The sequence below is a fragment of the Cariama cristata genome, unplaced genomic scaffold (genome assembly GCF_000690535.1).
Source record: "Cariama cristata isolate BGI_N322 unplaced genomic scaffold, ASM69053v1 scaffold14406, whole genome shotgun sequence".
Classification (NCBI taxonomy): domain Eukaryota; kingdom Metazoa; phylum Chordata; class Aves; order Cariamiformes; family Cariamidae; genus Cariama; species Cariama cristata.
This window is the reverse complement of record NW_009621657.1, coordinates 26544-38073: the sequence shown is the minus strand read 5'-3', so window position 1 is coordinate 38073 and position 11530 is coordinate 26544. Positions and strand designations below refer to the sequence as shown.

The 11530-nt window shown below is 43.8% G+C and overlaps 1 protein-coding gene across 1 annotated transcript in view; it reads left to right on the top strand.

Moving 5' to 3' along the window:
- The window catches only part of LOC104163153 (serine/threonine-protein kinase SIK2), an 11325-nt gene extending 333 nt beyond the window's left edge, over positions 1-10992 (top strand). Inside the window, exons 2-13 of the mRNA XM_009702057.1 lie at positions 725-841; positions 3367-3430; positions 3638-3799; positions 4096-4220; positions 4335-4458; positions 5463-5686; positions 5929-6078; positions 6715-6837; positions 7099-7324; positions 8014-8289; positions 8833-9064; positions 9867-10992. Coding sequence (XP_009700359.1) covers positions 725-841; positions 3367-3430; positions 3638-3799; positions 4096-4220; positions 4335-4458; positions 5463-5686; positions 5929-6078; positions 6715-6837; positions 7099-7324; positions 8014-8289; positions 8833-9064; positions 9867-10287 — 2244 coding nt within the window. The 3' untranslated portion in view covers positions 10288-10992. The remainder of the gene's footprint in view (positions 1-724; positions 842-3366; positions 3431-3637; positions 3800-4095; positions 4221-4334; positions 4459-5462; positions 5687-5928; positions 6079-6714; positions 6838-7098; positions 7325-8013; positions 8290-8832; positions 9065-9866) is intronic.
- The last annotated feature ends 538 nt before the right edge of the window (positions 10993-11530 follow it).

Sequence of the window (11530 nt, the reverse complement as noted above, 5' to 3'; positions counted from 1 at the left end):
GTGTAAGCTCTGCCAAGTCCGCCGGCTCAGCCTGCCCTGGGGGCTGCACCCCCGGGCTGCCCGCAGGACCGTCACGTCTTCCCGGTGTGTTCGGCAGAGTTCGTATAAAATTAAACCCGAGCAAGAATATATACATAAAAAAAATAACATTTCTGAGTGTTACGGTACTCCGTTGATTTGCTCCGTCTTCGTTTCCTAAAAAGTCCAACAAATTAAGGATCTTTTGCAGACTTTAGATGGGTTTAATTTTGTCGTTCAATGTCCGTGCTTCACGAACAAAGAACTTGCAGTGTTATTTGCAGAAATAATTTATTAATGGGCACGCAACCGTATTTATATTTCTAGTGCACGTCAAAATTGTATCTGTCACTTACAGTAGAAAATAGTCTGTTACGGGAATCTGTTTTTCACTGGCCTGGGAAGGATTAAAAGATTTAGCGAATCCTGTCCAGTGCTAATTTCTGCAGTTCTGTTCGCTACCTTATGTGTAATCCTTTGACATAGAAAAGAAAAAATGAAAACGTTCTGTGTCGTGAATTCTGTGCGGTTCAGAAAAACAGAACCAGCTTTGTCCAGTCTGTACTTTAAAAGCTACTTTACTTGGGTTTTGTGAGTTGTGTGTGTTTGGGGGAGGTGTCTTCTTTTTTTATTTTATTTTATTTTTAAGAGATCTTAATCTATTTTGTAATAGCTGGGGTTGTTTTATGATTTTTTAAATCTGCAGGTTGCAATAAAAATAATAGACAAAACAAGGTTAGACCCAAGCAATCTGGAGAAGATTTATAGAGAAGTTCAGATAATGAAGCTTTTGAATCATCCCCACATTATCAAGCTATATCAGGTAAGAGGTCAGCTTTGAAGCGCAGCACGCAGATGAGATATGCTTGTGCTCTTCTCTTGCACGTGATTTTACATCAAATATTTGCAGAGAGAATGCATATTGAAGTACTTTTCTCAAAAAACTTAAAACTTTTTTTTTTTAAAAGTTATTCATTGTTCTTTGAACAAGATTCTGGTACATTAGACAGCTTTTCGACAAAATGCACTGTAAAATTTACAATTAAAACGAGGCTGGAGTTTGTGTCAGGTTGAGGAACTGACTATCTGAACTGCTGTGATTAACTGGCCTTTCCTAACTCCTCTGCTTTTCCAGTTTAGAGGACTGGAACTTCTAACGTGCTTTTGATAAGAGGAGGACTTAAACTTAGGTAGGATAGCAGAGAAGAAAGCACAAAAGTTGAGTTTGCCGTAAGTGGAAGGGATTTAAAATCAACAACAGTTAAACCAAATGAATCTTAAGTAGAAATCTAATCTAAGAATTAGAGTTCTAATCTAAGTAGAAAAGAAAAAGCCAGTAAATGTTGGTATCTTAGAATATGTCAAAAAATGACCTGATTGGTTATTCTGTTCCAGTTTGTGTAGTTTTGAAAGTGAATTTTAAATATCTTTCCCCTCGTAGAGTTTCTCAACATGAATTTTGGTTTAGATTTGTTCAGTTTCTGCACTGCTGGGTATTTTTAACAGTAAGAACAAATGAACGTGTTGTGCAGAAAACAGGATCACATCTGTCTAGTGAGCAAGGACTGCTTTGCAAATTCTAAATAGTCTATCTAATTAGCATTTGGTGCAAGTTCCTCTTAATCATCTTAAACAGTGCCATGTGGATTTAAGAAGAAGATGAGGTATCACAGTCTGTCTGAATCTGTCTGGAAGGGCAGTGGGGAGAGAAGAATAGATGGATAAAGCAGCAGGTCGGGAAGTCCATGTGTGGTAGTAAACACTATTATCAGCTTTAAAAAAAAAAAAAAAAGAAAAAAAAGTTTAATTAACGTGTAAGGCTGAGGAGCCAGTAAGGCAGGTGCTTAGGCAAGGCATTATTTTTAAAGACCTTGACACACATGAAGTGCTTGATATTTATAGTATTAACCGTTGTAACAAAAATTATTCTGTGTTAACGTCTGACGTCATTGTTGCCCATAGGGTGGTATAGGATATACAGAAACATTCTACCACTTCGGTTGATTTCATTTCAGTGGAATGATGTGGGTGAAAATACTATTTCGAAGCTTTTAGAAAAGCAGGTTAAATTCCATCTAGTTGAACCACTTCACTTGATGGAGCAAATGACGTGGGTAGTGGACCATAATTTCTCTTCAGTGAAGTTTTCTTTTCTTTGTTGTTGTAACTGATGCTTTACCTGTTTGGTGGAGACTGAGAAGCAGGGATGGAATTAGATGGCATACCAATGTAGGGTGTGTGTTCTTGTATTATTTCATCATTGTTTTAGTTTCAGCACAGCGTCTTAATTTCATCCAGCTGGCAACTTTCCCAGAACACTTTCCTTCAGTTTTTTAAACTGGGAACCTCTCTTCCTTTGCTCCCTGTTTGTTTATTTTCATTTCGTGTCTGTGTGTACTTGTAGTGAGGGGAGGACAAGAGTTTTCCAAAAAGGTTAAGTTAGGAGCCTGGAAATTACGGCCTTTGAAGTAGTATTGAGGCTTTTTTCATTGTTAACCTGTTGTGAGCCTTCTGCTTCCAAAACAAAATATCTGCTCCTTGAGACTCTAATTCCAGGGAAACGTTGTATTTTAAAATCTGAAATGCAGCGTTTGAAAGATGTGCCGTAGTAACTGAAGATGAATTTGGAAACGCTCAGCGTTTCTCATTCACTCTTTGGTTTTTAGTTCTCCTTTTTTTTTTCCTCTAAAGGAAAAAATTAGCAAGTATCAAAAGGAGTTGTTACTGCATTGATAGGTGAACGCTGGGCAATCTATTGGCAGTTGTTGACGTGCATCAAGCACTGCCATTACGCAAACCGCAACCTATTGTCAGTTGTATGGGAGGCTTGTCATGTCCCCGGCCAACACCACGTGGGAGTGGGATATTTGATGCTGCTACTTGATTTGTCCAAGGTGCAATTATCTCTCCTGATCTGAGTACCTACTACCTTTGAGACAAAGATGACTGTTATGTAAACTTTACATGTCTTTGCATGTTCACAATACATCAAATGAATTGTAAAGCTATATAGGCATATTTTAGCAAAAAAGGAATTCAGGGAAGTGTATGAAATTATTGAAATGCTCGTCAGTTATCTTACGGAGATTAGGTTGCATGGTAATGGTGAGAAGAACAATGGCATGGGAAGCCGTTGTATATTGTAGGCACATGAACATTGATTTGTTATCTTTTTCATTACCAGTTTGCTTGGAAAGAACGCTGTGGTGCAAAATTAGATGCCTTTACTGCCAGCTGCTGCAGCAGATAAATAATTGAACTGATATAATTGAGAATGCACTTAGAAAAATGAACGAAACTACAGAGGTCTTTGGGTTTTTTTAAGGATGTCCTCTCATGTCTTCACAGGTTATGGAGACAAAGGATATGCTTTATATCGTTACTGAGTTTGCAAAGAACGGAGAAATGTTTGGTAAGTCCTCACTGCCGGAGCTAACAGTTCTTTAGACTTAGAATCCATGGCTTTATTGGTGTCATTCCTGAGTGATGGATATATTCTCATTAAAAATCCAGGGTTGGCATTGTCAGCTGTCAAACAGCGAGTGCAGCACCTGCAGGATTACGAAAAATTTCCTCCAGATGTTTCTAAACCCTGTGCCTTTTTCCTTTTGCCTTGCAGATCATCTGACCTCCAATGGGCACTTAAGCGAAAGTGAAGCACGGAAGAAGTTCTGGCAGATTCTTTCAGCGGTGGAATATTGTCACAGCCACCACATAGTGCACCGGGATCTCAAAACAGAGAACCTTCTGCTAGATGCTAACATGAATATCAAGTTAGCAGGTAATAAGAAATATGCAGTTACTGTATAAACAACATTAGCCATGTAGTCAAATTCAGTCTCCCTAGGGCGAGCCTATAAATGTATTTATGGTAACTGAAAATAAAACAAAAGTTACTGAAATTTCTCTGAACGTATCCTCTGTATAAAAAAAAAAGATGACAAAAGAGAATAGCTTCAATGAATAGGTAGAGACCAAAACAATACATCTGCTCCCTTCTCTCCATTTCCTGCTACTTCTGAAATAATAGTATGCGGTTGAGTGATGTCTTACCCCAGACTTTTACCTTCATTTCAGACTTTGGCTTTGGAAACTTCTACAAGTCGGGAGAGCCCCTCTCCACTTGGTGTGGAAGCCCACCCTATGCAGCTCCAGAAGTTTTTGAAGGCAAAGAGTACGAAGGACCTCACCTTGATATATGGGTGAGCTTGATATTCCTTAGAAATCGCATTTCACACTTTGTGAGGGTCTATGGGCTTTCGGAATCACTGCTTCTGCTGGAGTCACTCATGTGCTCTGCTGTTTTCTGTTGACAGAGCCTTGGGGTGGTGCTGTACGTCCTTGTCTGTGGTTCTCTGCCTTTCGATGGACCCAACTTACCGACTCTGAGGCAAAGAGTGCTGGAGGGGAGGTTCCGCATCCCTTACTTCATGTCCGAAGGTGCTTTTTTCAGATCCTTAACGTTAGAAAAGGGGCTGCAAATAAAGGAATAGCTGTCCTGTCCCTTTTGGGGGCAATGACAGATGGGATTGGTTTTGCAGCTGGCAATCGCTTTGTCTTTACATATCCAGTAATTTCTGTAGGGCAGCACTTAGAGTTGAGGGGCTGGTTGCACACGTTTTCTTTTCTGGGATCTGCTTTATGGTGCATCTAAAAGGCTGTCATTTACTTTCTTAGAGTATCTCTATGGATTACAAAAATACTTGACACCCTAGCTGGAGAGATAATCGCTCACAAAAGAGGGAAAACGGGATTTTAATGCGAATTAGCCTGCCATGCTGAGATGGGTGTAGCTCTCCTAAGATATTTTAACTATGCAGAAAGGGGTACGTTTCAGTGTGGCTATGCTGTCAAGGAGAGCAAATAGTGGGACTTAGCACTGTTTCTTGAGCACTCCCAACAGTCTCGTGTGAAAAAGGAACTGAAGAGTATTAGCACCTCTCTCTGATTTGAATTAGAAAACAAGTGAATGTGCCTCTGTCTTCAAGTGAAGAGTATCTTTTGAAGTCAGACCTTTATCAGTTATAGCCATGAAGGGCTTTGATTCCCTGCTTATAAACAAATAAGCAGTGTATATGGACCAGGAAGTTGTATGTGATGGGGTTCTGTACTAAATTCTGACCTATTTCAAGTGGATGTAACAACATTAAACCTGCACCCACTCAAAACTAGCTCTCCTACAAGGTGCAAGGCCATCTGAAACCTGCCAGTATCCAGTACAGCCTCATTTCCTGTAGTAATGTGTTGCTTTTGTGAAGTGTATATGGACATCTCTTGTGCTGTTTTGAATATCTGGTAGTCAGATCAGGCATCAGCTGCTCAGAAACCTTGAATTCCTGTTTTCATAAACATCACACACTGTTGCTGGGAAGGTTTCTTAGCAGTGACCTGCGGCTGGGCTGTTATTTTTACCCCTTGCTCATGAATTTGTCTTTGTCATCCAGACTGTGAAACACTAATCCGACGGATGTTGGTTGTGGACCCAACCAAGCGAATAACCATTTCCCAAATAAAGCAGCACAAGTGGATGCAAGCTGACCCGTCTCTTCAACAGCAGCAGTCTTTGTCCTTCTCCATGCAAAACTACAACTCCAACCTGGGTGACTACAATGAGCAGGTCCTTGGGATCATGCAAACACTTGGCATCGACAGGCAGAGAACTGTTGAGGTGAGAAGTGCTTGCCCCTTAGATACATCTTCAGTGACTACCAGAATGCCAATGGTGCAGCCGTGTATACATCAATTCAGTGACCAGCCTTGATCCAGTGTCACAGTGTAGTAAAATCTTCACTGCCCTCCTGGATTTTTACTTATTTTTTTGAGTAGGCTATTATGAGGCCTTAGTGGTGAGTTTTGGCTGCTTATATCCTGAGTTACCTGTAACTCAAGGGTCCTTTCAATGTCTTCTAGTCTCTGCAAAACAGCAGCTACAACCATTTTGCTGCAATTTATTACCTGCTCTTGGAGCGCCTCAAGGAGTATCGAAGCAGCCAGCTATCGAGTCGTCCAGCAACTGGCCGTCAGCAAAGGCCGAGGAGCTCCGAGATCAGCAATGTTGAGGTAAGGAAGGGCATTACTTACTGGGAAGCTGTGTCCATTGGCTCTCTTTTTTCTGCCACTTGCTACGGGAAGATACAAGATGGTAACTCTCAGGCTCCTGAGAACCAATTCTGATATTGGTGCTGTCTGATAGGACACAGCCTACTGTTCCTCATCAGGAGGCTGACTGAATGCTAATGGCCTGTTTCCTAAGCAGTGACTGTGTGTCATGGTCCAGAGAACAGTCTGCTTCCAGTGCACGTCAATAATGAGCCAGAGGATTAGGCTTCTCATGGAAATTTGCCCTCAGGCATGGATCGGTTAGACTTCTTTGTTACATAGCCCGTAGGGTCCTCAGAAGTACTCCGTGAGTCAGTTCATGTGTTTTTCTGACTTTCTTTTCTTCAGCCCCATCCCCTTTAAAGTGTGCTTTAGGCACCTTTTCAAACTGTACTTCCAGTTACATTGCCTAACATAGGAGAAGGAGTTTTGCGTTTGTGTTGGCATTGAAAGACTAGCTTTGTTAATTTTCATAGAAAGTAGGTGGAGAAAGCTTGCACGGAAGGTGGCTCTGAAATTCCTTGAGCCTCCAGTATCTGAAAAGTCATCTGGAACTGCAGTGTACGTGATGGCTTCTGTGCATTGCTCTCTCTCCAGATGCCTCAGGACAGTCTCACTAGTGAAACCCTGCGATCATCTCTGCTTTACCAGCAACCTCAGAGCCTGATTCAGCCATCCTTGCAGGCAGAAATGGACTGTGACATGAGCAATCCGTTACAGGTTGGTGTTCTCAGCTAAACTGTGTGTTTAGCTGTGTGTAGACTTTTTTTTTTCTTCGTTGTTCTGCCAATCCAAAACAACAGGAGTTGTGACTGTTGTTCTGTCCCTCCAATCTTATGTTTGGCATTTGGGCATGGTGTTGTAGTAGCCTCTCAAACAAGATGCCTACTGAAGACATGCCACAGGGCTGTGAAGAGTATTAAAAGGTAGTGCGGAAATAAGCAAAACACCCTTCAGTCTGTGATCTGCCATGTTTTGCAGCCTGTGTTCTTTCCTGTGGATCCCAACTTCAACGGGCTTTTCCGGAACCGCTCCATCTCCCCCAACAGCCTGTTGGAGACCACCATTAGTGAAGAAGTAAGGCAAGAGAAGGAGCTGGAAGATGAAATTCAGGCGTATGACCACCCCATCCGCATCCCTAGCAACACTAGCAGGAGACACACACTGGCTGAAGTGACCACACATTTCTATCAGCATGCCCCTCCATGTAAGTAAGTCTGAGAGAGACGAAGGGTGTCCGTAGTTAGAGGAAAAGGACAGAGAAGGAATGACATAGCGGTCAAATGCCTGGGGACTATGTGCAGATTTTACCTTGACTGGGATCGGAAAGCCCAGAGGAGAGGTCTGTACTCTGCCCTTCCCAGTTCTGTCTTCCTGTAAATGAGCATGGCCCTTAAGGAAGAGAAGTTGCCCTGTTGTATTTCATCTAGATCACTTTAGAGGGGAGCATTCTCACAAGCAGGACATAACCCTTCTGTGCTTGCTTCTGCTGTTATACCGGGGTAGATGGGAGCACCTGAATTTAAAAGAAAACCTGTGTTTGGTACACATCCAGACCCCGTGAACTGAACAAACAAGCAAAACTGTTCACGAAACAATAATCCTGGTCAGAGCTGTTGTGCTAAAGAAACACTGTAGGCCTGATCCAGCGTAGCCTGGTGATTCTGGAGTTGCTGGCAGAGCCCTGCCAGCTGGACGGGAGCCCAAACTTAGGTTGTTCGTTGATGACCCCTTGCTGGAGTCAAGCCTTGTGACAGCATGAGTTGCTGGACACCTCTCCGACTTGCAGCTGCTTATTAGTGCCAGCGTAGGTGGGCAGAAGGCTCTGATGTCATGTTTGTTCCTTCCTGTACTCATCTTGGGAATGCTCTTTCTCTCCTTCCTTCCCCTCCATAGGTATAGTCATTTCCTCTTCTGCAAGCCCCACAGAGGGAACTAGTTCAGACAGCTGCCTTACTTCATCTTCAAATGACAGCTCCGTGGCCCTGAGCAGCTGTTTGGCCGGTCAAGTCATGATGGGGAGCCCAGCCACAACGAGGATGACGTCGCCCTTCCTACCTTCCCAGTCTGACGCTCCGGTGTTACAAGCCCAGGGCTGCATGGGAGGTGCTTCTCTCCTGCCTGTCAGCTTCCAAGAAGGAAGGCGAGCATCGGATACCTCATTAACTCAAGGTAATGGCTTCCTTGCTTTATTGCTGGGGAATTGCACGCTTCCAACTGCCACTAGAAAAGGGGAGCATGCAGGGATACTTGCTTGCCCGTGTTAGCGTTACACTAAGGCCAGCCACCTGGGTATTCTGCCTCTTGTATTCACGGTCCCTGAGGGAGGGTGGGATGCCCTGGGGAAGGTGCCTAGATGAGAGAGTCTCAGGTACTGATTCAGCCTGCCCGTGAAGATATTTCTGCTGCCGTGAGTGGGATGGCAGGCTTCGCTTTCCTCCGAAAATACGGAGCGCACAGCGTCGTGATTTCTATCAGGTTTCTTCTTTGCTGCGCGTGTGTCCATCTACACAAGGGTGCAGCTGTCCCAAGCCCTGTTCTGTTGCGTATATTTTGCTCTGACCATCAGGCAGATGAACTGAAAAGTCATGGTCTCTTCTAGGGTAGTTCTCACACAAATGAAGGCAGCTGCTCAGAAAGGCCGATCTGTAAAGTAGGCTCCTAGGCAAATGCTAAGGAGGATTAAAGTGCATTTCTTTTCCTCGTGTCCCACAGGCTTGAAGGCTTTTAGGCAGCAGCTGCGGAAGAACGCTCGAGCCAAGGGGTTTCTCGGCTTGAATAAAATCAAAGGCTTTGCTCGGCAGGTGTGTCAGTCCTCCTCATCTCGGGCAGCAAGGAGTGTCATGAGCCCTTTCCAACACGCGCAGCCCAACACCTGCATGTACAGCAGCAGCGGGAGCAGCAGAGAGGGGAGAAGCCTCCTGGAGGAGGTGCTCCAGCAGCAGAGGTGAGAACCTGGCCGGGAGGAGTTTTGCTGTTTTCATTGGGTTTACTTTGTTTAGGGGCGAGTGAGGAGGAGTAAACACAGCAAAAGAGGTTGGGGAGTTTGGTCACTGGGAGTTCCTATCCTCCATCTTTGCTGTGTGGCAGCAGATAAACTGTTTGGCTTCCGTTGTGGCTTCCTGCACTGGCATACGTAACGCAGGACGTGCAGTTCCACTTAAAAATCTCGGCGTCCAAATACTTGGAGGTTGCTGAATTGAGAAGCAGTTTGGTGCTGTGGGGGAAAACATTACTTCTCCCCATTGCAAGCTGTGTTTTTCTTTGTTAGTTTTGGGAATGATTTCTTTCCTCCTCTGCCTCCTCCTGTAATTTTCCCATGGCAAGGAAGTGAGACCTTGTAATTTGGAAAAGTTACAGCCCACAAAGGAGGCACAGTTCCAGTGGCCTCAAATGTCATGTGTGATGGCACCTCTTCATTCCCGTAGAAGCAAGATGGAAAATTGACTTCCCGGTTTATCTGCACACGTTGTCTCTAGAACATCTATTATTAGCAAGCCAAATCGTGACTAGATAACTTTCTGGTGATAGTCGCCCTCTCCAACATGTGGAGAAGCCAAGTGAAGACACGTTGATCTGGCACAGTCAGCTTGCTGTGATTGTACTGGCTGGGTAAGGAGAGGTTTGATAGAGAGAAGGAAACAAGGGGGAAAGTTATGGTCAGGATTAGGGGCAAGAAAGGAGGAGGAAGAACATTAAGCCATCCTAGCAGTGCAAATTAACCTCTTCCACCCTTGGATTTTGTTCAGAATGCTCCAGCTCCAGCATCACCAGCTACTCCAGACAGCTTGTCCCCAGACTTCTCAGACATCTGCAACAAATGGCGTCCCCTCCTCTGATAGCATAGGTACCTGCAAAGCATCCAATTCTCTTCTGTTGTCAGAGCTGCAGAGAGAGAACTCATTTGAGCTGGCCTTTGCTGGCAACAGCCAACTGCTGCAACCTCATTTCTTTGGTGTCAGCGTGTCACCGGTGTCCTCGGCAGCTCACCTTTTAGACACACACCTGTACATCAGCAGCAACGTTTCTCCAGTTGGCACCACCTTCTCTCAGCAGCAGAGCTTCTCTGCGCAGTCTCCAAGCTACGACGCTGTCACTCTCCAGCACGGGGACTGTGAGATGGAGGACTTGACTTCCAACCAGCTAGGGAAGTTTGTCCTGGTCAAATGAGAGCCCCAACTGCTACAGCTCACGCTGCTCTCGTTGCGAAGAACTTTCACCAGTGTTCCCTGGCGTGTGTGGGTCCGTGGCTGGCTGGTGTCGTGTGGACGAGTGACTCTCAGAAGCAATAAATTTTGAAGTATGTGAAGAGGCTGTCTGACTCAGAAAGCTAGCAACTTTATAGAACTGAAACAAGCAATATGTATGTCTTTTTGCTTCTACTATTCTTGCACTGAACAAATACGAATAGAAACTGAATTTTTTTAAAGGAAAAATAATGATGGGGAAGATGGGTGGGGCATTTGTGGGGACAGGGAGGGATGTGGTTGGGGAAGAACTCTTCGGTACTGTAGTCAAGTCAGACCAATACAGCTCTGCTGTTATGCAAGATTAGCAGCTGTCAGTAGTGGTGACACAGCAGGGAGAGGCTTTTCAAAGAAGGGACCAGAGCCTCCCTTTTTCACAATATTCATTTATGGGTTTGTGAAGATGATTACCTCTTTTAAAGAAAATAAACAGAAAACCAGTGGCATGCAGCATTATGCATTCATAGAAGACAAAAAAGGAAGCATTGCCATTTGTTGGGGTTTTTTTTTTGTTTTTGTTTTTCTCTTGTTAACACTCATTTTATTTGAAGGAACCAACATCCCCATTCCACACCTCCCAGACACATATACTTCAAATGAAAACTGTGAACTTCTTGATACATCAGCTGGAAAAGCTTAAAAAGCCCTTCTATTTTGTACAGAAGCAAGTAATCTTATTGAAAAATCTGTCCCTTGATATCAGGATCCAAATTGCGTAATGTCTGGCCTTTCGCAGGGATGTTTATTTAGGAGTGGTGCGTGTGTATATACATATACACACGTGCACACACGCATGTATTTTGTCGGTCTGAATAATCTTTAGGAGTCTTTTTATAAGCGCTAAGTTTTTTCATATTCTTGCAGAGGCACTGAGGAGGGAAGCATTACTACCGGTGGGATGATGGGAAGGGTTTTCTTTTTAAGGAGTCCTCCTGGAGGTTGCCTACAAAGTTGCCTGAGGGGTATTTCTTAGTGCTGCACATTGTTATTTCCGCTGCTAATTATGTTTTTATGCATTTCATTATCAGGGTCCAAACAGAACTGACTCTTGGGGAAATGTGCAATATTGAGGTTATAATTATATACTGACAAAGACAAAAGGAATAGGCTAGAACAGAATTCTGCTCTAACGGAGTACAGCTATTTCTGAACAAAACTGTATTAAA